Source organism: Atractosteus spatula, chromosome 5 (genome assembly GCF_055471065.1).
Source record: "Atractosteus spatula isolate fAtrSpa1 chromosome 5, fAtrSpa1.hap1, whole genome shotgun sequence".
In the NCBI taxonomy this organism is placed as follows: Eukaryota; Metazoa; Chordata; class Actinopteri; order Semionotiformes; family Lepisosteidae; genus Atractosteus; species Atractosteus spatula.
In genome coordinates this window covers 1,056,038-1,083,309 of record NC_142710.1, presented here as the reverse complement: position 1 = coordinate 1,083,309, position 27,272 = coordinate 1,056,038, and the positions used below count along the sequence as shown (strand labels likewise).

Below are 27,272 nucleotides of genomic sequence, written 5' to 3'. Positions count from 1 at the left end.
CGTGTGTAGTGTGCGTGTGTCGGACGCTGACCTGTGTCTGAGTCTGTCTGCGCTCTGGCTGCATCTGAGACGAGCCGCTCGCCAGCTTCATCTGAGAGGGAGAAGGAAGGACAGGTTATCTCCACCTCCCCCCTGAACTACCAGTGCACTCCAGCGCACACTCCTGCATACCCCCACAAACTCTCACACTCCCACACACTTCTGCGCACCACAACACCCGCACACCTACGTGCACGCCTGCACACTCACACACACTCTGACACACTCCCTCAAACCAACAAACTCTCTCTCGCACTCCCTCAAACCAACAAACTCTCACACACTCTCTCAAACCAACTCTCTCTCACTCTCTCACACTCTCTCTCTCTCACACACTCCGATGCACTCCCTCACAACACTGCACACTCTCACACACCAGCTCACACTCCCACAAACCAATACACTCCCACACACTCTCACACATTGACACACACTCCCACACACTCTCTCACCCACTGACACACACTCCCACACACTCTCTCACACATTGACACACACTCCCACTCTCTCACACACTCTCTCACACATTGACACACACTCCCACTCTCTCACACACTCTCTCACACATTGACACACACTCCCACTCTCTCACACACTCTCTCACACAATGACACACACTCCCACTCTCTCACACAATGACACACACTCCCACTCTCTCACACACTCTCTCACACATTGACACACACTCCCACTCTCTCACACACTCTCTCACACATTGACACACACTCCCACTCTCTCACACACTCTCTCACACAATGACACACACTCCCACTCTCTCACACAATGACACACACTCCCACTCTCTCACACACTCTCTCACACATTGACACACACTCCCACTCTCTCACACATTGACACACACTCCCACTCTCTCACACACTCTCTCACACAATGACACACACTCCCACTCTCTCACACATTGACACACACTCCCACTCTCTCACACACTCTCTCACACAATGACACACACTCCCACTCTCTCACACACTCTCTCACACATTGACACACACTCCCACTCTCTCACACACTCTCTCACACATTGACACACACTCTCACACATTGACACACACTCCCACTCTCTCACACACTCTCTCACACATTGACACACACTCCCACTCTCTCACACATTGACACACACTCCCACTCTCTCACACACTCTCTCACACAATGACACACACTCCCACTCTCTCACACATTGACACACACTCCCACTCTCTCACACACTCTCTCACACAATGACACACACTCCCACTCTCTCACACACTCTCTCACACACACTCTTACGCTCCAGTGCACTCTCTCTCTCTCTCTCGTACCCGAGGCTTGGCGACCGGTGTCTGCTCTGGGCCTGCCCTTTCCAGGCCGCCGGTCCCGGCTGCTGCGGCTGCTCGGTGCCCCGGCGGCGCCCCCGGTGGCTGGAAGGGGTACTGCCAGCGCAGGGACACCCTGAGGGTGCCCCGAGGCTGCCCCCCCGCGTCCCTCAGGACGAAGTCACCTGCGGGAGGGAGACACAGGTGAGTCCCGGGCAACCGAAGGGGGCGTGTGACTCCAGTGAGGACACTGTGGCGGCGACAGGCCTGTCCTCGTCCCCTCGGGGGCTCCTCCTGCTGGGAGGGTCCATGCAGGTCCCTTTTCTCTCCTTACAGGGGAACTGTGACCCCACGTTCTCCGACTGGTTCTTACATCTCAGGTACTAAACTAATAGACAGCATTGCAAACAAAGGAGGTGCATTTCCCACAGTGAAGGAGACACACAGGGTGCGTTTCCCACAGTGAAGGAGACACACAGGGTGCGTTTCCCACAGTGAAGGAGACACACAAGGTGCGTTTTCCACAGTGAAGGAGACACACAGGGTGCGTTTCCCACAGTGAAGGAGACACACAGGGTGCGTTTCCCACACTGAAGGAGACACACAGGGTGCGTTTCCCACAGTGAAGGAGACACACAGGGTGCGTTTCCCACACTGAAGGAGACACACAAGGTGCGTTTTCCACAGTGAAGGAGACACACAGGGTGCGTTTCCCACACTGAAGGAGACACACGAGGTGCGTTTCCCACACTGAAGGAGACACACGAGGTGCGTTTCCCACACTGAAGGAGACACACAAGGTGTGTTTTCCACAGTGAAGGAGACACACGAGGTGCATTTCCCACACTGAAGGAGACACACGAGGTGTGTTTTCCACAGTGAAGGAGACACATGAGGTGCGTTTTCCACAGTGAAGGAGACACACGAGGTGCGTTTTCCACAGTGAAGGAGACACACGAAGTGCATTTCCCACACTGAAGGAGACACATGAGGTGTGTTTCCCACACTGAAGGAGACACATGAGGTTCGTTTCCCAAAGGGAAGGAGACACACAAGGAGTGTTTTCCACAGTGTCCTGAGCTCCAGCAGTGTTACAGGGTGTTTATACTTCCAGCCAGCCATGGTCTCCCAAGTCATGCCCCCCTCCAGTCACCTCTGGGGCGTCAGGCTCAGCAGGGGTCAGCCCAGGGTCACAGCTCTACAGAGGGGTGCGCTCAGTGGGGGGCTTCAGTCTGATAGCTGCCCGTTACCCCAGGTTATTGCCCTGGGGGAGGCGGGGGGGGGGCAGGAGGAGACCGGTCAGGTGGAATCAGGGAGGTGAAGACGTCCCCCCGTCCCGGCGGGCCGGTGTCAGCGGGCGAGAGAGAGCGGCGCCCCGTACCTCTGACGGGCCGGCCAGCGGCCAGCGGGCGCAGTGGGATGGGCGTCTTGCCCAGGTAGGCCGGAGGCGGGGGCGGGCCGTCCCCATCGTCGAACGCGTACACCCAAAGGCACGCCCCCTGCAGGTACCGGCACAGGTCAGGGGTCACGGCCAGCGGGAAGCGGGCGCGGTCATGGAAGACGGGGTCCGCGCAGCAGGGGATGATGGGAGAGGTGTGCGGGGGCAGGTCATAGAGCCGGTACATCAGGTATGCATCGGGAAGTAGTCCCGGCCAGCGCGCGCTCAGGCCATGGCAGTGCTCCATGACAACCTCCAACTCATTGGGTATCCCTCCGCCGGAGAAGTCAAATAGTTCCTGGAAAACAGAGAGACTGAGTCACTGACACTCTGATGGACACACTGACACTCTGACAAACACTCTGGCACTCTTACAGTCTCACTGACACACTGATGGACACACTGACACTCTGATGGACACACCGACACCCTTACAGTCTCACTGACACACTGATGGACACACTGACACTCTGATGGACACACGACACTCTTACAGTCTCACTGACACTCTGATGGACACACGACACTCTTACAGTCTCACTGACACTCTGATGGACACACTGACACTCTGACAGACACACCGACACCCTTACAGTCTCACTGACACACTGACAGACACGGTGACACACTGACAGTCTCACTGACACACTGACACTCTGATAGACACACCGACACTCTGACAGTCTGCGAGCTGATTACCAGTCAAACCAATCCACCCAGCGTTAGCAGGGTTACCTGGGGCCCGCTGTCTGGCCAGCCCAGCGTGTGGTAGGACAGGTACCCCGGGTCCCTCGGCCCCTCTGCCCCCTCCAGGGGCGGCCAGAGCCTCACCCAGAAATCCAGCACCCCCAGAATCTCCCCGTCGGGCCCTGCCTCGAAAGAGAGGGACACCCCAATATCACTGGGGATCATCGTTCTAAAACAGAAGTCCTGTACTGCAGACAGAACTGTTACAGCACTGTAATAATAATAATCCTACTGCAGACAGAACTGTTACAGCACTGTAATAATACTACTACTACTAATAATAATCCTACTGCAGACAGAACTGTTACAGCACTGTAATAATAATAATAATAATCCTACTGCAGACAGAACTGTTACAGCACTGTAATAATACTACTACTACTAATAATAATCCTACTGCAGACAGAACTGTTACAGCACTGTAATAATACTACTACTACTAATAATAATCCTACTGCAGACAGAACTGTTACAGCACTGTAATAATAATAATAATAATCCTACTGCAGACAGAACTGTTACAGCACTGTAATAATACTACTACTAATAATAATAATCCTACTGCAGACAGAACTGTTACAGCACTGTAATAATAATAATAGTAATCCTACTGCAGACAGAACTGTTACAGCACTGTAATACTACTACTACTACTAATAATAATAATCCCACTGCAGACAGAACTGTTACAGCACTGTAATAATAATAATAATAATCCTACTGCAGACAGAACTGTTACAGCACTGTAATAATAATAATCCTACTGCATGTACAAGGGCTGGCAGTACTGCTTCTGCACTGATCTTATAATCAGATAATAATAATCACTAAAGACTCAAATAAGAGGTTTATTCCCTGTGAGAAGGCTCCATGGCCAAAACGTTGTGTTTTCTTTCTTCTCTTTTCAGCCTGGAATAAACCTTTACTTGTTCCTTTGCAGACTACGCATGCTGACGCAGCTGCCCACCTGAACTACGTCACTTAAGATTTACACCAGGACCGGTCTTCCTGGAAGACCAATTCCTCTACCATGATGTCTTCGGACTGTGGGGGGAAACCGACGCCAACACAGGGAGAACATACAGACTCCACACAGACAGCAGCTCAGGTTCAGAACTGAACCCAGGGCCCCAGCACTGTGAGGAAGCAATGCTGACCCCTGTGTCACCGTGACCCCCAATAAATACACTTGGGTGTGGTAAATGATCCCTTTACTGACACCGGCACTATCAGCAGAGGGACGAGCCAATCAGCAACCCCTCCTCTGTGAGCTCTGACCAATAGCGTCTGCCTCTCTGTGCCCCGCCCCTTCCTGATCGCACAGGTTACAGTTCACGGTGGTGAGCGAGCCAATGGGCGAGCAGGAGGAGGGGCATGTGGACGTTGGCCACACCCACCCCGACCTGCAGGAAGTGCAGCTGACAGGAAGTGAGGCGTGCCGCCCGTATCGGTTAATAATAACCGAGACTGGTGCTGGGACTGCTGCCCGTCTCACCTGTGAGGTTGGCTGTTCCAGGCACTCTCTCGCCTCCCCTCCGCAGCGCCCCGGTCAGCGGGATCACCCCGCGCCCCCGTGTGACGAAGCGCACCCCTCCCAGGCTCTGGTGCAGCTCCACCCTCACCCCGCCCCCCTCCGCCGCCCCCTGCGGGCTCAGGTCGCCGCGGGAGACGGGGTAGCGGGAGGTGAAGCCATACGCGGGCCGCGGGCCGGACGCCAGCGGGGTGGCGTGCGTCTCGAAGTCCCGGAAGGCGTAGGTGCAGAAGGTCACCGCCTCCCCGCCCACAGCCCGCAGCCCCGCGGGGGTGAAGGTCGCGCCGGCCACGTGCACCTCCAGCAGAGACTCCCCCTCCTGCCGCCAGGACACAATGGCATCTTCCTCGGGGGGCTCTAGGGTGACGCGCCCTCCTCCCCCTGCCGAGACACAGTCAGGGGGTACAGTCTGTCTGTGGGGTCGCCGGCTGTAAGCGACTTCTCTGAGCTGAGCTGTGTGAGGGAGGAGAGAGGGGAGAGGGGAGAGGGAGTGGAGAGAGGGGAGAGGGGAGAGAGAGAGGGGAGAGGGGAGAGGGAGTGGAGAGAGAGGGGAGAGGGGAGAGAGAGAGGGGAGAGGGGAGAGGGGAGAGGGAGTGGAGAGAGGGGAGAGAGAGAGGGGAGAGGGGAGAGGGAGTGGAGAGAGAGGGGAGAGGGGAGAGGGGAGAGAGAGAGAGGAGAGGGGAGAGGGAGTGGAGAGAGAGGGGAGAGGGGAGAGGGGAGAGAGAGAGAGGAGAGGGGAGAGGGAGTGGAGAGAGAGGAGAGAGAGAGGGGAGAGAGGAGGAGTGATAGGGAGGGGAGAGTGAGTGGAGGGAAAGAGGAGAGAAAGGGGAGGGGAGAGAGGAGAGAGGAGGAGTGATAGGGAGGGGAGAGTGAGTGGAGAGAGGGAGGAGAGAGAGGGGAGAGAGAAAGGAGAGAGGTAGGAGAGAGAGGAGAGGGAGGAGAGAGGGGAGAGGGGAGAGTTAGTGGAGGGAAAGAGGAGAGAAAGGGGAGGGGAGAGAGGAGATGGGAGCAGAGCAGAGAGAGAGCAGAAAGGAGAGGAGAGAGGGTGACAATCCACACCAGAATAAACAATTTATTATAAAGAAAACTGAAAGACGAATCTGAGGTCACATGGGCATTGAAAACAGGTAACAGGAGGCACAACTTTGCACAGTAAGAGCTGGGGGTGGGGAACAAGCTGCCCAGCCATGTTGTTGAAGCCGATACCCTGGCTTCTCTCCAGACACAGCTGGGTGAGCTCCTCCAGTCAAGACAGGAGGCTCTTCTTTACACAGAGGGGGGTGGGGGTGGGGAACAAGCTGCCCAGCCATGTTGTTGAAGCCGATACCCTGGCTTCTCTCCAGACACAGCTGGGTGAGCTCCTCCAGTCAAGACAGGAGGCTCTTCTTTACACAGAGGGGGGTGGGGGTGGGGAACAAGCTGCCCAGCCATGTTGTTGAAGCCGATACCCTGGCTTCTCTCCAGACACAACTGGGTGAGGTCCTCCAGTCAGGACAGGAGGCCCTTCTTTACACAGAGGGAGGTGGGGGTGGGGAACAAGCTGCCCAGCCATGTTGTTGAAGCCGATACCCTGGCTTCTCTCCAGACACAGCTGGGTGATATCCTCCAGTCAGGACAGGAGGCTCTTCTTACACAGAGGGTGGTGGGGGTGGGGAACAAGCTGCCCAGCCACGTTGTTGAAATCTGTATTCTGTTTTATTTGAAGACGATGATATCGTCAGATGAATTAACTAATAACGGGAGAAGGGGCTGGCTGGCCTGCCCACGCCCTCACCCTGCAGCGTGCTGATACGCTGAGCTCTCTGCTCCAGCAGCCTGTCTCTCTCCTCCAGACTCCTCCTGCTCTCCTCTCTCTCCTTCTCCGCTCTCTTCATCACGGTCTGCAGCTCATTCTGGGAGAGACAGCAACACACATTCTGCACAGACACTGTCCACTTCGCAGTATCTACTCACTACTGACATCACCTATAGGCATTAACACTACTGAGACTCTCTCTCAGTGCAGTGTTAATGTACTGGAGTGTCCAGTCAGTGTGTCTGTATGAACCCCTCTCTCTCAGTGCAGTGTTAATGTACTGGAGTGTCCAGTCAGTCAGTGTGTCTGTATGAACCCCTCTCTCTCAGTGCAGTGTTAATGTCCTGGAGTGTCCAGTCAGTCAGTGTGTCTGTATGAACCCCTCTCTCTCAGTGCAGTGTTAATGTACTGGAGTGTCCAGTCAGTGTGTCTGTATGAACCCCTCTCTCTCAGTGCAGTGTTAATGTACTGGAGTGTCCAGTCAGAGTGTCTGTATGAACCCCTCTCTCTCAGTGCAGTGTTAATGTACTGGAGTGTCCAGTCAGTCAGTGTGTCTGTATGAACCCCTCTCTCTCAGTGCAGTGTTAATGTACTGGAGTGTCCAGTCAGTCAGTGTGTCTGTATGAACCCCTCTCTCTCAGTGCAGTGTTAATGTACTGGAGTGTCCAGTCAGTCAGTGTGTCTGTATGAACCCCTCTCTCTCAGTGCAGTGTTAATGTACTGGAGTGTCCAGTCAGTCAGTGTGTCTGTATGAACCCCTCTCTCTCAGTGCAGTGTTCATGTACTGGAGTGTCCAGTCTCTCTGTCTCAGTACCTGGGTGTCAGCAGTAATGCGGTGTTGCAGTAACAGTAGCTCTCTGGTCTTCTGCAGCTCCAGGACTGTCTCAGCCTGAGTGGCCTGCAGGTCCAGCAGCTGATGGTGCTCTGTGTTCCCACAATCCCCCGGGGTCTCCTTCCTCAGGAATCTCAGCTTCTCCTCGCCTTCTCGCTGCAGCCGGAACATCTGGGAGAGACAGCGGAGAGAGGGAGAGAGAGCAGGAAGTGAGTGGAGCACTGAGCGAGGAGCAGAGTGAGAGAGGAACAGGGTGAAGGAAGGAGAGTGATGGGAGAACAGGGTGAATGTGGGAGAACAGAGTGATGGGAGAACAGAGTGAAGGAAGCAGAGTGATGGGAGAACAGAGTGATGGGAGAACAGGGTGAAGGAAGCAGAGTGATGGGAGAACAGGGTGAATGAAGGAGAGTGATGGGAGAACAGAGTAATGGGAGAACAGGGTGAACGAAGGAGAGTGATGGGAGAACAGGGTGAATGAAGGAGAGTGATGGGAGAAGAGTGATGGGAGAACAGAGTGAAGGAAGAAGAGTGATGGGAGAACAGAGTGATGGGAGAACAGGGTGAACGAAGGAGAATGATGGGAGAACAGGGTGATGGGAGAACAGAGTGAAGGAAGGAGAGTGATGGGAGAACAGAGTGATGGGAGAACAGGGTGAAGGAAGGAGAGTGATGGAAGAACAGAGTAATGGGAGAACAGGGTGAAGGAAGGAGAGTGATGGGAGAACAGGGTGAAGGAAGGAGAGTGATGGGAGAACAGGGTGAATGAATGGGTGATAGGAGAACACAGAAACTCACCTTGATTTGCAGGAGTGTTTCACTGAGCTCCTCGACACTCATGTTGAACTCCTGGAAGAGGAACAGGAGTCAGTGTGTCTGTGCGCCAGTGTCAGACAGGCTGCTTGAGGTCAGTTTTTCAGCCGGTCAGCTGGTCAGGCGGTCAGTGTGCTGGTCAGGCGGTCAGTGTGCCAGTCAGCTGGTCAGGCTGTCAGTGTGCCGGTCAGCTGGTCAGGTGGTCAGTGTGCTGGTCAGGCGGTCAGTGTGCCGGTCAGCTGGTCAGTGTGCTAGTGAGCTGGTCAGGCGGTCAGTGTGCCGGTCAGGCGGTCAGTGTGCTAGTGAGCTGGTCAGGCGGTCAGTGTGCCGGTCAGCTGGTCAGGCTGTCAGTGTGCTAGTGTGCTGGTCAGGCGGTCAGTGTGCTAGTGAGCTGGTCAGGCGGTCAGTGTGCTGGTCAGCTGGTCAGGCAGTCAGTGTGCCGGTCAGCTGGTCAGGCGGTCAGTGTGCCGGTCAGCTGGTCAGGCGGTCAGTGTGCTAGTAAGCTGGTCAGGCAGTCAGTGTGCCAGTCAGCTGGTCAGGCGGTCAGTGTGCTAGTGTGCCGGTCAGGCTGTCAGTCTGCCGGTCAGCTGGTCAGGCGGTCAGTGTGCTAGTGTGCCGGTCAGGCTGTCAGTGTGCCGGTCAGCTGGTCAGGCGGTCAGTGTGCCGGTCAGGCTGTCAGTGTGCTGGTCAGCTGGTCAGGCGGTCAGTGTGCCGGTCAGGCTGTCAGTGTTCCGGTCAGCTGGTCAGGCGGTCAGTGTGCTAGTGTGCCGGTCAGGCGGTCAGTGTGCCGGTCAGCTGGTCAGGCGGTCAGTGTGCCGGTCAAGCGGTCAGTGTGCTAGTGAGCTGGTCAGGCTGTCAGTGTGCTGGTCAGCTGGTCAGGCGGTCAGTGTGCTAGTGAGCTGGTCAGGCGGTCAGTGTGCTGGTCAGCTGGTCAGGCGGTCAGTGTGCTAGTGAGCTGGTCAGGCTGTCAGTGTGCCGGTCAGCTGGTCAGGCGGTCAGTGTGCCAGTGTGCCGGTCATGCTGTCAGTGTGCCGGTCAGCTGGTCAGGCGGTCAGTGTGCCGGTCAGGCGGTCAGTGTGCTAGTAAGCTGGTCAGGCAGTCAGTGTGCCGGTCAGCTGGTCAGGCGGTCAGTGTGCTAGTGTGCCGGTCAGGCTGTCAGTCTGCCGGTCAGCTGGTCAGGCGGTCAGTGTGCTAGTGTGCCGGTCAGGCTGTCAGTGTGCCAGTCAGCTGGTCAGGCTGTCAGTGTGCCGGTCAGCTGGTCAGGCGGTCAGTGTGCTAGTGAGCTGGTCAGGCGGTCAGTGTGCCAGTCAGCTGGTCAGGCTGTCAGTGTGCCGGTCAGCTGGTCAGGCGGTCAGTGTGCTGGTCAGGCTGTCAGTGTGCTGGTCAGCTGGTCAGGCGGTCAGTGTGCTAGTGAGCTGGTCAGGCTGTCAGTGTGCTGGTCAGCTGGTCAGGCGGTCAGTGTGCTAGTGTGCTGGTCAGGCGGTCAGTGAGCCAGTCAGCTGGTCAGGCGGTCAGTGTGCTAGTGTGCCGGTCAGGCTGTCAGTGTGCCAGTCAGCTGGTCAGGCTGTCAGTGTGCCGGTCAGCTGGTCAGGCGGTCAGTGTGCTAGTGAGCTGGTCAGGCGGTCAGTGTGCCAGTCAGCTGGTCAGGCTGTCAGTGTGCCGGTCAGCTGGTCAGGCGGTCAGTGTGCTGGTCAGGCTGTCAGTGTGCTGGTCAGCTGGTCAGGCGGTCAGTGTGCTAGTGAGCTGGTCAGGCTGTCAGTGTGCTGGTCAGCTGGTCAGGCGGTGAGTGTGCTAGTGTGCTGGTCAGGCGGTCAGTGAGCCAGTCAGCTGGTCAGGCGGTCAGTGTGCCGGTCAGCTGGTCAGGCGGTCAGTGTGCTAGTGTGCTGGTCAGGCGGTCAGTGAGCCAGTCAGCTGGTCAGGCGGTCAGTGTGCCGGTCAGCTGGTCAGGCGGTTAGTGTGCCGGTCAGGCGGTCAGTGTGCTTGTGAGCTGGTCAGGCAGTCAGTGTGCCGGTCAGCTGGTCAGGCGGTCAGTGTGCCATTCAGGCTGTCAGTGTGCCGGTCAGCTGGTCAAGCTGTCAGTGTGCCAGTCAGCTGGTCAGGCGGTCTGTGTGCTAGTCAGCTGGTCAGGCGGTCAGTGTGCCGGTCAGGCTGTCAGTGTGCCGGTCAGCTGGTCAGGCGGTCAGTGTGCTGGTCAGCTGGTCAGGCGGTCAGTGTGCTAGTAAGCTGGTCAGGCGTTCAGTGTGCTGGTCAGCTTGTCAGGCTGTCAGTGTGCTAGTGTGCCGGTCAGGCGGTCAGTGTGCTGGTCAGCTGGTCAGGCGGTCAGTGTGCTGGCTCATGTCAGTCAGAAAACGTCTCTGACCTTTGTGACTGAGTCCAGCTGGTCTTGCAGTGATGTCACTTCCTCCGTGCGCCGCAGGACTTCCTGCTGCAGGGTGGCGTGTGTCTCTCGCAGGGATGTGAGGGTGTCTGCGGGAGGGACAGCGTGAGCCGGGGGGGAGGGGGGAGACGGACGGACGGACCGCCGGGCGCCACGCCCACCTCTGTCCCTCGCGGCCCGTTGCTCGGCTGTCTCCCGGTCCTGCTCCTCCTGCCTCAGGCTCTCCTGCAGGGCCTGCAGATGCAGCCTCAGCACCTGCTGCCCCTGTCCATCTCCAGGCTGGGGCACGGCCAGGGAGCTGGGGACAGAGAGAGGGGTCAGACTTCTGTCCACTAGTGTAAACCCTGTCCATCTCCGGGCTGGGGCACGGCCAGGGAGCTGGGGACAGAGAGAGGGGTCAGACTTCTGTCCACTACTGTAAACCCTGTACCCCTCCCCCTTGTTGATGATCCTGTCCTACTGAAGCCCCGCCCACTCCCCTCCCCCTTGTTGATGATCCAGTCCTACTGAAGCCCCGCCCACTCCCCTCCCCCTTGTTGATGATCCTGTCCTACTGAAGCCCCGCCCACTCCCCCCCCCCTTGTTGATGATCCTGTCCTAGTGAAGCCCCGCCCACTCCTGCCCCCTTGTTGATGATCCTGTCCTAGTGAAGCCCCGCCCACTCCCCTCCCCCTTGTTGATGATACTAGTGAAGCCCTGCCCACACCCCTCCCTCTTGTTGATAATACTGTCCTAGTGAAGCCCCGCCCACACCCCTCCCTCTTGTTAATAATACTGTCCTACTGAAGCCCCGCCCACCCTCAAACCCCTTTGATGATCCTGTCCTAGTGAAGCCCCGCCCACTCCCCTCCCCCTTGTTGATGATACTAGTGAAGCCCTGCCCACTCCCGCCCCCTTGTTGATGATCCTGTCCTAGTGAAGCCCCGCCCACTCCCCTCCCCCTTGTTGATGATACTAGTGAAGCCCTGCCCACACCCCTCCCTCTTGTTGATAATACTGTCCTAGTGAAGCCCCGCCCACACCCCTCCCTCTTGTTAATAATACTGTCCTAGTGAAGCCCCGCCCACTCCCCTCCCCCTTGTTGATGATACTAGTGAAGCCCTGCCCACACCCCTCCCTCTTGTTGATAATACTGTCCTAGTGAAGCCCCGCCCACACCCCTCCCTCTTGTTAATAATACTGTCCTAGTGAAGCCCCGCCCACTCCCCTCCGCCTTGTTGATGATCCTCTCCTAGTGAAGCCCCGCCCACTCCCCTCCCCCTTGTTGATGATCCTGTCCTAGTGAAGCCCCTCCCACTCCCCTCCCCCTTGTTGATGATCCTGTCCTAGTGAAGCCCCTCCCACTCCCCTCCCCCTTGTTGATGATCCTGTCCTAGTGAAGCCCCGCCCATGTCGAAGCCCCGCCCCCTCACCTCTCCAGCAGCTTGTCGTAGCTCTCCTTCAGCAGGTCCCTCTCTCCCTGCACTTCCTCCAGCCGGGTCTGCATCTGCGGGAAAACGGCAACACTGAGAAACGGCTCTGCTGCTCCCAGAAGCTCCCCGTTGGATGCAGATCGTCCTTCCTCCGCGGCACGCTTAGCGCCAGGATGTCTGCTGTCGGATTTGATCCCCCGGTCGCCGTGTCATCGGGTGACCGAGTTACCAATCTGCATCTCCGGCTGCAGGAGAACGGACCTGCTGTGCGGGTTCGACCCCGGGCCGCAGTACCTCCTCCAGGCCTTGCCTCGAGAGGGTGGCAGTGTTGAGCGCTCTCTCCAGGGACGAGGCCCTCTGTCTCTCTTGCTTCAGCTGCTCCGTGACTTCCTCTGCTTTCTCCAGCAGGGCCTGGTGGCTCTGTCTCAGGGCCCTCTGACTCTGGGGGGTCCCAGGCCAGGCCGGGGTCCGGGGGGGGGGGAGGTTTTCAGTAAAAGGAAGAAAAGGCTTATCAGCAAGGAAATTCCAGAGTTAATCAGCTAATCACTTTACAGATTTGCCAGTATACTAATAATAATAATAGTGTGACTGTCATGAATGGTTGCAAACTGTTCTTGCTTTGCAAACACTCCTTCACCTGTTGTGCCCCAAAAACAATGAATATGAGTTTCTTCAGCGCGCGGAGTAAGTGAGCTGGTCAGTCGGCGGTCAGGAAGTTAGTTGGCCAATAACATGTCGTCCAGTTTTGGTGAGCACACGAGCACGAGCTGCTGTGGCTGGGCGGTCAGCGTGTCTGCCTGTCGGCTCGTCGGTGCGGCGCACGAGGGTCAGGAGCAGGGGGCGCAGGTGCAGTGAGTCAGTCAGCCGTCAGGGAGTCGGGGTTTACTGCAGTGCGTTAGAGAGCGATAGGGCGGGCGAGCTGGGGGAGGTTAGAGAGGAGAGCCGGGTGGCGTCCACATCCTCTCTGATGGCAACTCTGTGGAGCGAGATGGGCGTCAGTGCAGCGTGCAGGTGTTAGACTGTGTACAGGTGCACAGGTGTGTTATTGTACAAGTGTGTTAGCCAGTGTACAGGTGTGTAAATCAGTGTACAGGTGTGTTATTGTACAAGTGTGTTAGCCAGTGTACAGGTGTGTTCGTGTACAGGTCTGTTAGTCAGTGTACAGGTGTGTAAGGCACTCTACAGTTTGTTATATAGTGTACAAATGTGTAAGTTAGTGTACAGGTGTGTAAGTCAGTGCACAGGTGTGTAAGTCAGTGTACAGGTGTGTTAGTGTACAGGTGTGTAAGTCAGTGCACAGGTGTGTTAGTGTACAGGTGTGTAAGTCAGTGCATAGGTGTGTACGTCAGTGTACAGGTGTGTTAGTGTACAGGTGTGTAAGTCAGTGCACAGGTGTGTTAGTGTACAGGTGTGTAAGTCAGTGCATAGGTGTGTACGTCAGTGTACAGGTGTGTTAGTGTACAGTTGTGTTAGGCACCGTACAGGTTGGAAGAGCACAGCAGGTTCAGACAAGATGGCACTAGCTGGTCATTCGGCTCATTCCTGAGCGCCAGTGGCGCTTCTTCTCAGGTACAGCGTCACACACTGTTACTTCCAGTCGTTTCTGGGTCTGTTTGGTATGAACGTGTCTCTCTCTTAATAATGCTGTTGTTAAGGTTGTGTGTGTTGTGCGTGGCCCGAGTGGCGGAATCGCGGGGCGGGATGTTGCTCGGAACAGTCTGGTGGCCCCGGGACCCGGAGGGGGACGGGTCCTGGCGGAGCGGCTGTGTCTACCTCCTCCAGCTGGGTCTCGAAGGCCTGCAGGGTGAGAGAGGGGCCCAGGGTGAGCAGCTGGAAGGAGGCGAGGAGGGGAATAGTAAACATCCCTCCGGACAGGGCCACCCACCTCTTGCAGGGAGCTGTACTTCTCCTGCATGGCCAGCAGGGCGGCGCTCTTCTCCGACAGCTGTTTCTGCAGCCGGATGGCGTCCACATTCTCTCTGATGGTAACTCTGTGGAGAGAGATGGGCGTCAGTGTAGCGTGCAGGTGTTAGACTGTGTACAGGTGTGTTAGTCACTGCACAGGTGTGTTAGTGTACAGGTGTGTTAGTCACTGCACAGGTGTGTAAGTCAGTGTACAGGTGTGTGTGTGTTAGTGTACAGGTGTGTAAGTCAGTGTACAGGTGTGTTAGGCACCGTATAGGTTAGAAGAGCACAGCAGGTTCAGACAAGATGGCAGCCTTGTCTGGACTACATTCCCCAGAATCCACTGCGGGAATGACCTGCTGCTCCTAGTCACCTGACCTGTTGCTGGAAGACAGGTCAGGTTGATCAGGTGACTGCTTATAAAGCAGGAAGCAGAGGCTTTCTGTGTCTGTCAGCTGTCTGCTGTCTGCAGGAATTGGTGACTTTTGAGAGTTTGGACATTTTGAAGCTTTGCAAGGGTGACTGAAGGTTTGAAGTTGTTGGTTTGCAGCCGGTGAGCATCCCCGCTGCCCCGCTGTGATAGTCAGGGGTTCGAGAAGGAGCCAAGGCTTCTGTTTGGGTGTGTGGGTTTGGGCTGGATTGTTCCCCTGCAGTGTATGTCTGCTGGTTTTGTGAACCTTTCAGCTGTGTACGGATGTGTCTGTTGTCCTCGACCTGCTGCGGCGTGCCCAGTGGGCCGTCACAAGGTGCAGAATTCACTGGACAGGTATGTGTCAGTCTTCAGTTGAACGTCTAGGTCTATCAGTGTCCAGCTGTAGCAGGTGTATCAGGTGTCCAGGTGAGAGCTCAGGTGTATCAGTGTCCAGCTGTATCAGGTGTCCAGGTGAGAGCTCAGGCATATCAGGTGTCCAGATGAGAGATCAGGTGTATCAGATGTCCAGGTGGGAGCTCAGGTGTATCATGTGTCCAGGTGGGAGCTCAGGTGTATCAGGTGTTCAGGTGGGAGCTCAGGTGTATCAGGTGTCCAGGTGAGAGCTCAGGTGTATCAGGTGTCCAGGGGAGACCTCAGGTGTATCAGGTGTCCAGGTGGGAGCTCAGGTGTATCAGGTGTCCAGGTGAGAGCTCAGATGCTCTGGTGTATCAGGGTCAAGGCCAGGGGTCAGGCCCGGGGGTGTCAGCGTACCTGTGTCCCTCAGCCTGCTGGCTCCTCAGCTCCCTGAGCGTCTCCTCGATCTCCAGCTCCTTGGCTCTCAGAGTGTCCCTGAGCAGCTCTGCAGTCTGCTCCACCTCGGCCATCCTGGAGCGCTGACTGTCCCTCAGCCCAGCCCTGTCGGCAGAGTGAGTGAGGGAGGGAGGGAGAGAGAGAGGACTCAGGCCTCACAGCTGAGCTCGTCTACTGACCCACTGGCCCACTGCACTAGTGCGCTAACCCGCCAACTCGACAACTGCAGCCCGAACACAGCAGCAGAGCTGTGGGGCTGCTGGGAGGAGGGGAGCACACAGAACGTTGCGCGCTGCTTGGGCACCAGCAGGGCAGGATCAGAGATGGTGACACGAACACACCTGGGGGCAGGTGGGCTGGGGCAGCAGGAAGAGGAAGTCAGACTCGCAAACCTGAGGGTAGTTTCTCCATCCTTCCCCATCATTCCCAGTTTCTCCTCTGTGTGGCTGTGTGTCTCTCCCTGCTCCCTGCCCCCCCGCCAGGTACTGAGGTCACTCAGACTCACAGCCTGTCTCTCTCTCCTCTGGTCTCCTCCAGCGCATTCAGTCCGAAACGAGCTGGCGCTGTCTGAGCTGACCTCCTGACCGCTGGGTCACAGTCCTGGCCTCTCACCCCTGAGAGAGAAATATACAGCATTACAGACGTTCAGACAGTGTTAATGTACTGGAGTGTCCAGTCAGTCAGTGTGTCTGTATGAACCCCTCTCTCTCAGTGCAGTGTTAATGTACTGGAGTGTCCAGTCAGTGGGTCTGTATGAACCCCTCTCTCTCAGTGCAGTGTTAATGTACTGGAGTGTCCAGTCAGTCAGTGTGTCTGTATGAACCCCTCTCTCTCAGTGCAGTGTTAATGTACTGGAGTGTCCGGTCAGTCAGTGTGTCTGTATGAACCCCTCTCTCTCAGTGCAGTGTTAATGTACTGGAGTGTCCAGTCAGTCAGTGTGTCTGTGTGAACCCCTCTCTCAGTGCAGTGTTAATGTACTGGAGTGTCCAGTCAGTCAGTGTGTCTGTATGAACCCCTCTCTCTCAGTGCAGTGTTAATGTACTGGAGTGTCCAGTCAGTCAGTGTGTCTGTGTGAACCCCTCTCTCAGTGCAGTGTTAATGTACTGGAGTGTCCAGTCAGTCAGTGTGTCTGTATGAACCCCTCTCTCTCAGTGCAGTGTTAATGTACTGGAGTGTCCAGTCAGTGTGTCTGTATGAACCCCTCTCTCTCAGTGCAGTGTTAATGTACTGGAGTGTCCAGTCAGTCAGTGGGTCTGTATGAACCCCTCTCTCTCAGTGCAGTGTTAATGTACTGGAGTGTCCAGTCAGTCAGTGTGTCTGTATGAACCCCTCTCTCTCAGTGCAGTGTTAATGTACTGGAGTGTCCAGTCAGTGTGTCTGTATGAACCCCTCTCTCTCAGTGCAGTGTTAATGTACTGGAGTGTCCAGTCAGTCAGTGTGTCTGTATGAACCCCTCTCTCTCAGTGCAGTGTTAATGTACTGGAGTGTCCAGTCAGTCAGTGTGTCTGTATGAATCCCTCTCTCTCAGTGCAGTGTTAATGTACTGGAGTGTCCAGTCAGTCAGTGTGTCTGTATGAACCCCTCTCTCTCAGTGCAGTGTTAATGTACTGGAGTGTCCAGTCAGTCAGTGTGTCTGTATGAACCCCTCTCTCTCAGTGCAGTGTTAATGTACTGGAGTGTCCAGTCAGTGTGTCTGTATGAACCCCTCTCTCTCAGTGCAGTGTTAATGTACTGGAGTGTCCAGTCAGTGTTGACCTCTCTCTCTCTCAGGCTGGCCGCTGTGTCTGCAGTAGCTGTGTCCTGTCCTCCCCCTGAGAGTCAGGTTCTGCTCTGTGGCCAGGCTGAGCTTGCTCCGCAGCGCCTCCTTCTGGCTCTCCAGCGTGCTGATCCGGTCCTGCAGCTCCTGGATGGTCTCCTCCAGCTCCGCCCCGTGCCCCCCGATGCCCCCCCTTCGCCCCGCGCTGAGGCGCAGCAGCTTGGTGGACATCCTGAAAGACGGAAGTGGTGATTAATGAGACAGTGGACGTTGTCACTCGGACACTCGCTGGCCCTCCCAGCATCTGTCCATCCTCTCTCTCCCTCCTTCTCCGTTCCGACCCCTCATCATTCACGCGTTTGGCATAAAGCGTAAATCTGCAATGATCCTTGTTTAATAACTTCCTGTTACTCCCATCAGAACACAGACGCCCACTCCCCAACTCTCCCCGACTACTGCCATCAAACAACAAATCCCCCCAACTACCACCATCACACCCCATCTCACCCCATCTCACCGCATCTCTCCCCCAACTCTCCCCAACTCATCCCAACTCATCCCAACACTCCCCAACACTCCCCAACTCAACGCATCTCTCCCCCAACTCTCCCCAACTCATCCCAACTCATCCCAACACTCCCCAACACTCCCCAACTCACCGCATCTCTCCCCCAACTCTCCCCAACTCATCCCAACTCAGCCCAACTCACCGCATCTCTCCCCAACTCTCCCCAACTCATCCCAACTCATCCCAACTCACCCCAACTCACCGCATCTCTCCCCCAACTCACCCCATCTCACCCCATCTCACCGCATCTCTCCCCCAACTCACCCCAACTCATCCCAACTCATCCCAACACTCCCCAACACTCCCCAACTCAACGCATCTCTCCCCCAACTCTCCCCAACTCATCCCAACTCATCCCAACACTCCCCAACACTCCCCAACTCACCGCATCTCTCCCCCAACTCTCCCCAACTCATCCCAACTCAGCCCAACTCACCGCATCTCTCCCCAACTCTCCCCAACTCATCCCAACTCATCCCAACACTCCCCAACTCACCGCATCTCTCCCCCAACTCACCCCAACTCATCCCAACTCACCCCAACTCACCGCATCTCTCCCCCAACTCATCCCAACACTCCCCAACACTCCCCAACTACCACCATCACACCTCAACTCACCCCATCTCACCGCATCTCTCCCCCAACTCCCCCCAACTCACCGCATCTCTCCCCCAACTCTCCCCAACTCATCCCAACTCATTCCAACACTCCCCAACTCACCCCAACTCACCGCATCTCTCCCCCAACTCGCCCCAACTCATCCCAACACTCCCCAACACTCCCCAACTACCACCATCACACCTCAACTCACCCCATCTCACCGCATCTCTCCCCCAACTCACCCCAACTCACCGCATCTCTCCCCCAACTCACCGCATCTCTCCCCCAACTCTCCCCAACTCATCCCAACACTCCCCAACACTCCCCAACTCACCGCATCTCTCCCCCAACTCACCCCAACTCACCGCATCTCTCCCCCAACTCTCCCCAACTCACCGCATCTCTCCCCCAACTCACACCAACTCTCCCCAACTCATCCCAACACTCCCCAACACTCCCCAACTACCACCATCACACCTCAACTCACCCCATCTCACCGCATCTCTCCCCCAACTCACCCCAACTCATCCCATCTCACCCCATCTCACCGCATCTCTCCCCCAACTCACCCCAACTCACCGCATCTCTCCCCCAACTCACCGCATCTCTCCCCCAACTCACACCATTTCATCCCAACTCATCCCAACACTCCCCAACTCTCCCCAACTACTGCCATCAAACAACAAATCCCCCCAACTACCACCATCACACCCCATCTCACCCCATCTCACCGCATCTCTCCCCCAACTCACCCCAACTCATCCCAACTCACCCCAACTCACCGCATCTCTCCCCCAACTCACACCAACTCACCCCAACTCATCCCAACACTCCCCAACACTCCCCAACTCACCGCATCTCTCCCCCAACTCACACCAACTCACACCAACTCATCCCAACACTCCCCAACACTCCCCAACTCACCGCATCTCTCCCCCAACTCACCCCAACTCATCCCAACTCATCCCAACACTCCCCAACTCACCCCAACTCACCGCATCTCTCCCCCAACTCACCGCATCTCTCCCCCAACTCACACCAACTCACCGCATCTCTCCCCCAACTCACCGCATCTCTCCCCCAACTCACCCCAACTCACCGCATCTCTCCCCCAACTCACACCAACTCACCGCATCTCTCCCCCAACTCACCGCATCTCTCCCCCAACTCACCCCAACACTCCCCAACTCACCCCAACTCACCGCATCTCTCCCCCAACTCACCCCAACTCACCGCATCTCTCCCCCAACTCACCCCAACTTATCCCAACTCACCGCATCTCTCCCCCAACTCACCCCAACTCACCGCATCTCTCCCCCAACTCACCGCATCTCTCCCCCAACTCACACCAACTCACCCCAACTCACCGCATCTCTCCCCCAACTCTCCCCAACTCATCCCAACACTCCCCAACACTCCCCAACTACCACCATCACACCTCAACTCACCCCAACTCACCGCATCTCTCCCCCAACTCCCCCCAACTCACCGCATCTCTCCCCCAACTCACCCCAACTCATCCCAACACTCCCCAACACTCCCCAACTCACCCCAACTCACCGCATCTCTCCCCCAACTCACCCCAACTCACCGCATCTCTCCCCCAACTCTCCCCAACTCATCCCAACACTCCCCAACACTCCCCAACTACCACCATCACACCTCAACTCACCCCATCTCACCGCATCTCTCCCCCAACTCCCCCCAACTCACCGCATCTCTCCCCCAACTCACCGCATCTCTCCCCCAACTCACACCAACTCACCGCATCTCTCCCCAACACTCCCCAACTCACCCCAACTCACCGCATCTCTCCCCCAACTCCCCCCAACTCACCGCATCTCTCCCCCAACTCACCCCAACTCATCCCAACACTCTCCAACACTCCCCAACTCCCCCCAACTCACCGCATCTCTCCCCCAACTCCCCCCAACTCACCGCATCTCTCCCCCAACTCCCCCCAACTCACCGCATCTCTCCCCCAACTCACCGCATCTCTCCCCCAACTCACACCAACTCACCCCAACTCACCGCATCTCTCCCCCAACTCTCCCCAACTCATCCCAACACTCCCCAACACTCCCCAACTACCACCATCACACCTCAACTCACCCCATCTCACTGCATCTCTCCCCCAACTCCCCCCAACTCACCGCATCTCTCCCCCAACTCACCGCATCTCTCCCCCAACTCACACCAACTCACCCCAACTCACCGCATCTCTCCCCCAACTCACCCCAACTCACCGCATCTCTCCCCCAACTCTCCCCAACTCACCCCAACTCACCGCATCTCTCCCCCAACTCACCGCATCTCTCCCCCAACTCACACCAACTCACCCCAACTCACCGCATCTCTCCCCCAACTCATCCCAACACTCCCCAACACTCCCCAACTACCACCATCACACCTCAACTCACCCCATCTCACCGCATCTCTCCCCCAACTCCCCCCAACTCACCGCATCTCTCCCCCAACTCACCGCATCTCTCCCCCAACTCACACCAACTCCCCCCAACTCACCGCATCTCTCCCCCAACTCACCCCAACTCATCCCAACACTCCCCAACACTCCCCAACTCACCCCAACTCACCGCATCTCTCCCCCAACTCACCCCAACTCACCGCATCTCTCCCCCAACTCTCCCCAACTCATCCCAACACTCCCCAACACTCCCCAACTACCACCATCACACCTCAACTCACCCCATCTCACCGCATCTCTCCCCCAACTCACCCCAACTCACCGCATCTCTCCCCCAACTCACCCCAACTCATCCCAACACTCCCCAACACTCCCCAACTCACCCCAACTCACCGCATCTCTCCCCCAACTCACCCCAACTCACCCCAACTCACCGCATCTCTCCCCCAACTCTCCCCAACTCATCCCAACTCACTCCATCTCACCCTATCTCCCCCCAGCTCACCCTATTGTCACGACCACCAGGCAGTCAAGACCAACTCGTAAGCGAGCTAATCAGCACCAGCAGCGGGTGATTATTAACAAACGCCGCCGCACGAGTTAAACCACCTGCTCACATTTCACCATGCGGTGCGCAGTGCTACTTATACCATCTTCACCTGCTTCCCGCTGCTCGGTACTGAGTCTACTCCTTGAGAGCTCTACCTGGCGTTTTCCCGTACCTCGTTTTTTCTGATTATTGGACTCCCCTTCTGCCTTTTCGACTTTGCACCTTGCCTCTCGCCTCGGACTGTTTGCTACCTTGGATTACGAATTGCCTCTCGCCTTTTGACCACGACCTTGCCTCTCGGTTTGGATTGTTCGCCTGCCTCATCTACTAGCCGTGCCTGCGTCTGCACAGGATCCTTGTATCTTCCCACCAGGGATTCCTAACACCTATCTCCCCCCAACTCTCCCCAACACTCCCCAACTCCCCCAACTACCACATCACACCCCAACTCACCCTATCTCCCCCCAGCTCACCGTATCTCTCCCCCAACTCATCCCAACTCATCCCAACTCATCCCAACACTCCCCAACACTCCCCAACTACCACCATCACACCTCAACTCATCCTATCTCCCCCCAACTCTCCCCAACTCATCCCAACTCATCCCAACACTCCCCAACTACCACCATCACACCCCAACTCACCCCATCTCACCGCATCTCTCCCCCAACTCTCCCCAACTCTCCCCAACTCATCCCAACTCATCCCAACACTCCCCAACTACCACCATCACACCCCATCTCACCCCATCTCACCCTATCTCCCCCCAGCTCACCGTATCTCTCCCCCAACTCTCCCCAACTCTCCCCAACTCATCCCAACACTCCCCAACACTCCCCAACTACCACCATCACACCTCAACTCACCCCATCTCCCCCCAGCTCACCGTATCTCTCCCCCAACTCTCCCCAACTCATCCCAACTCATCCCAACACTCCCCAACTACCACCATCACACCCCAACTCACCCCATCTCCCCCCAGCTTACCGTATCTCTCCCCCAACTCTCCCCAACTCATCCCAACTCATCCCAACACTCCCCAACACTCCCCAACTACCACCATCACACCTCAACTCATCCTATCTCCCCCCAACTCTCCCCAACTCATCCCAACTCATCCCAACTCTCCCCAACTACCACCATCACACCCCATCTCACCCTATCTCCCCCTATCTCCCCCCAGCTCACCCTATCTCCCCCCAACTCTCCCCAACACTCCCCAACTCCCCCAAACTACCACCATCACACCCCAACTCACCCTATCTCCCCCCAACTCTCCCCAACTCACCCTATCTCCCCCCAGCTCACCGTATCTCTCCCCAACTCTCCCCAACTCATCCCAACACTCCCCAACTACCACCATCACACCCCAACTCACCCCATCTCCCCCCAGCTCACCGTATCTCTCCCCCAACTCTCCCCAACTCATCCCAACTCATCCCAACACTCCCCAACACTCCCCAACTACCACCATCACACCTCAACTCACCCTATCTCCCCCAAGCTCACTGCATCTCTCCCCCAACTCTCCACAACTCATCCCAACTCATCCCAACTCATCCCAACTACCCCCAACACCCCCCCAACACCCCCCAACTCTCCCCAACTCTCCCCAACTCATCCCAACTCATCCCAACTCCCCCCAACTCACCCCAACATCCCCCAACACCCCCCCAACACCCCCCAACACCCCCCAACTCATCCCAACTCCCCCCAACTCCCCCCAACTCACCCCAACATCCCCCAACACCCCCCCAACACCCCCCAACTCTCCCCAACTCACCCCGACTCTCCCCAACTCCAAAACCAACAGATTCAAGTTCCCATTCCTACTATACCTCTAGCCGTATCCTTATTAACATACATCCTTACTTAACACTTGATCTTTTGGGTAATGATGTATGTACAGTATATTCTTGTTCCTGTCGTTGTTTTTCTGTTTTCTGCTGTCTGTCTGTACATCAACACTGCTGCTGTAAAACAAACTGCCCCCCCAGCGCTAGTAAAGACTCTCTCCCTCCTCTCCCTCCTCTCCCTCCTCTCCCTCCGTACCTCCTGATCCTCTGCTCCTGCTCCCGGCTGTGTTGTCTCAGTAGCTGGTTCTCTTCCTGCAGCCGGAGACACCGATCCTCCAGCTCCTCCCGAGACACACGGGACAGACGCTGGCGGTCTGAGAGAGACGAGGACCGGACAGTACAGGACATTAACACTGCACTGAGAGAGAGGGGTTCATACAGACACACTGACTGACTGGACACTCCAGTACATTAACACTGCACTGAGAGAGAGGGGTTCATACAGACACACTGACTGACTGGACACTCCAGTACATTAACACTGCACTGAGAGAGAGGGGTTAATACAGACACACTGACTGACTGGACACTCCAGTACATTAACACTGCACTGAGAGAGAGGGGTTCATACAGACACACTGACTGACTGGACACTCCAGTACATTAACACTGCACTGAGAGAGAGGGGTTCATACAGACACACTGACTGACTGGACACTCCAGTACATTAACACTGCACTGAGAGAGAGGGGTTCAAACAGACACACTGACTGGACACTCCAGTACATTAACACTGCACTGAGAGAGAGGGGTTCATACAGACACACTGACTGACTGGACACTCCAGTACATTAACACTGCACTGAGAGAGAGGGGTTCATACAGACACACTGACTGGACACTCCAGTACATTAACACTGCACTGAGAGAGAGGGGTTCATACAGACACACTGACTGACTGGACACTCCAGTACATTAACACTGCAATGAGAGAGAGGGGTTCATACAGACACACTGACTGACTGGACACTCCAGTACATCAACACTGCACTGAGAGAGAGGGGTTCATACAGACACACTGACTGACTGGACACTCCAGTACATTAACACTGCACTGAGAGAGAGGGGTTCATACAGACACACTGACTGACTGGACACTCCAGTACATTAACACTGCACTGAGAGAGAGGGGTTCATACAGACACACTGACTGACTGGACACTCCAGTACATTAACACTGCACTGAGAGAGAGGGGTTCATACAGACACACTGACTGACTGGACACTCCAGTACATTAACACTGCACTGAGAGAGAGGGGTTCAAACAGACACACTGACTGGACACTCCAGTACATTAACACTGCACTGAGAGAGAGGGGTTCATACAGACACACTGACTGACTGGACACTCCAGTACATTAACACTGCACTGAGAGAGAGGGGTTCATACAGACACACTGACTGGACACTCCAGTACATTAACACTGCACTGAGAGAGAGGGGTTCATACAGACACACTGACTGACTGGACACTCCAGTACATTAACACTGCAATGAGAGAGAGGGGTTCATACAGACACACTGACTGACTGGACACCCCAGTACATCAACACTGCACTGAGAGAGAGGGGTTCATACAGACACACTGACTGACTGGACACTCCAGTACATTAACACTGCACTGAGAGAGAGGGGTTCATACAGACACACTGACTGACTGGACACTCCAGTACATTAACACTGCACTGAGAGAGAGGGGTTCATACAGACACACTGACTGACTGGACACTCCAGTACATTAACACTGCACTGAGAGAGAGGGGTTCATACAGACACACTGACTGACTGGACACTCCAGTACATTAACACTGCACTGAGAGAGAGGGGTTCATACAGACACACTGACTGGACACTCCAGTACATTAACACTGCACTGAGAGAGAGGGGTTCATACAGACACACTGACTGGACACTCCAGTACATTAACACTGCACTGAGAGAGAGGGGTTCATACAGACACACTGACTGACTGGACACTCCAGTACATTAACACTGCACTGAGAGAGAGGGGTTCATACAGACACACTGACTGACTGGACACTCCAGTACATTAACACTGCACTGAGAGAGAGGGGTTCATACAGACACACTGACTGGACACTCCAGTACATTAACACTGCACTGAGAGAGAGGGGTTCATACAGACACACTGACTGACTGGACACTCCAGTACATTAACACTGCACTGAGAGAGAGGGGTTCATACAGACACACTGACTGACTGGACACTCCAGTACATTAACACTGCACTGAGAGAGAGGGGTTCATACAGACACACTGACTGACTGGACACTCCAGTACATTAACACTGCACTGAGAGAGAGGGGGGGTTAATACAGACACACTGACTGACTGGACACTCCAGTACATTAACACTGCACTGAGAGAGAGGGGTTCATACAGACACACTGACTGACTGGACACTCCAGTACATTAACACTGCACTGAGAGAGAGGGGGGGTTAATACAGACACACTGACTGACTGGACACTCCAGTACATTAACACTGCACTGAGAGAGAGGGGTTCATACAGACACACTGACTGACTGGACACTCCAGTACATTAACACTGCACTGAGAGAGAGGGGTTCATACAGACACCCTGACTGGACACTCCAGTACATTAACACTGCACTGAGAGAGAGGGGTTAATACAGACACACTGACTGGACACTCCAGTACATTAACACTGCACTGAGAGAGAGGGGTTAATACAGACACACTGACTGGACACTCCAGTACATTAACACTGCACTGAGAGAGAGGGGTTCATACAGACACACTGACTGGACAGACAGGTCTCTCACCTCTGCTCTTGCGGATGTGTTGTCTCCTCCATGGCTTCTCCTCCTGTCTCGTACCTGAGCAATGAGCACAGAGCCCCGTTACCCTGGACAGACCCCTCCAGTCTCACTCTCTCCCCCCACCGACACCTGGGACCCCCTATTTTCTCTCTCCGTGTCCCGCGTCCCTGAGGTCAACTGGGCTCCGGTGCTGATGGTGCTGGTTCTGCCGGGGCAGGGGGGCTCCCTGAGAGGGGGTTGGGACCTCTGGGGCAGGGGGCTGGTATTAGTCTGACCTCCCCCTCGACACACGCTCCAGTAGCCAGCAGGGTCAGGGTGACACGAGCGTCTCTGGGGGGTAGGAGTGTGTGTCCACGAGCCTCTGTCGCCTCCTAGTGGACACAGGAGGTGTTGCAGGAGGACCTACTGGAGTCTTTAAGCAGGTTTCATGTCGTTTCCCATGCAGGTGGAGTCACTGGCTGCTGAAAGAGGCCCTACCACCTTTTCAGCTTGTTCCCCACCCCCACCACCCTCTGCGTAAAGAGGAGCCTCCTGACCTGACTGGAGGATCTCACCCAGCTGTGTCTGGAGAAGAGCCAGGGTATCGGCTTCAACAACATGGCTGGGCAGCTTGTTCCCCACCCCCACCACCCTCTGTGTAAAGTGCCTGTTCCCCACCCCCACCACCCTCTGTGTAAGGAAGAGATTCCTCTTCACTGTTTTAACTGCCTTTCCCCTGTAGTTTCCACCTGTTTCTCTGGGCTGGAATGTTGCAGATTCTGAAGAGGGTCTCTCGGTGTGCTCTGTCGCCCCCTGCTGTTACTCACCGTGCAGTACAGCGCCGGGTCCAGGCCTCAGGCCCACGTCTCTCACAGGGAGGTCACCTGCAGTCTCATCCACAGCCAGCGACTCGGCAGCCATGTAGTGTCCAGTCAGTCAGTGTGTCTGTATGAACCCCTCTCTCTCAAGGCAGTGTTAATGTACTGGAGTGTCCAGTCAGTCAGTGTGTCTGTATGAACCCCTCTCTCTCAGTGCAGTGTTAATGTACTGGAGTGTCCAGTCAGTCAGTGTGTCTGTATGAACCCCTCTCTCTCAGTGCAGTGTTAATGTACTGGAGTGTCCAGTCAGTGTGTCTGTATGAACCCCTCTCTCTCAGTGCAGTGTTAATGTACTGGAGTGTCCAGTCAGTGTGTCTGTATGAACCCCTCTCTCTCAGTGCAGTGTTAATGTACTGGAGTGTCCAGTCAGTCAGTGTGTCTGTATGAACCCCTCTCTCTCAGTGCAGTGTTAATGTACTGGAGTGTCCAGTCAGTC

The 27,272-nt window shown here is 55.8% G+C and overlaps 1 protein-coding gene across 1 annotated transcript in view; it reads right to left on the bottom strand.

The window, feature by feature from the left end:
• rpgrip1 (RPGR interacting protein 1) overlaps positions 1 to 26,879 on the bottom strand; it is a 43,581-nt gene extending 16,702 nt beyond the window's left edge. The window contains 21 exon segments of the mRNA XM_088917939.1: positions 32 to 91; positions 1,356 to 1,534; positions 2,731 to 3,085; positions 3,523 to 3,656; positions 5,030 to 5,518; positions 6,840 to 6,957; positions 7,675 to 7,863; positions 8,488 to 8,538; positions 10,862 to 10,968; positions 11,041 to 11,177; positions 12,292 to 12,365; positions 12,586 to 12,732; positions 14,065 to 14,088; positions 14,177 to 14,282; positions 15,380 to 15,501; positions 15,905 to 16,032; positions 17,174 to 17,406; positions 23,370 to 23,526; positions 25,983 to 26,036; positions 26,090 to 26,350; positions 26,786 to 26,879. Coding sequence (XP_088774065.1) covers positions 32 to 91; positions 1,356 to 1,534; positions 2,731 to 3,085; positions 3,523 to 3,656; positions 5,030 to 5,518; positions 6,840 to 6,957; positions 7,675 to 7,863; positions 8,488 to 8,538; positions 10,862 to 10,968; positions 11,041 to 11,177; positions 12,292 to 12,365; positions 12,586 to 12,732; positions 14,065 to 14,088; positions 14,177 to 14,282; positions 15,380 to 15,501; positions 15,905 to 16,032; positions 17,174 to 17,406; positions 23,370 to 23,526; positions 25,983 to 26,036; positions 26,090 to 26,350; positions 26,786 to 26,879 — 3,219 coding nt within the window.
• Positions 26,880 to 27,272: the final 393 nt, after the last annotated feature.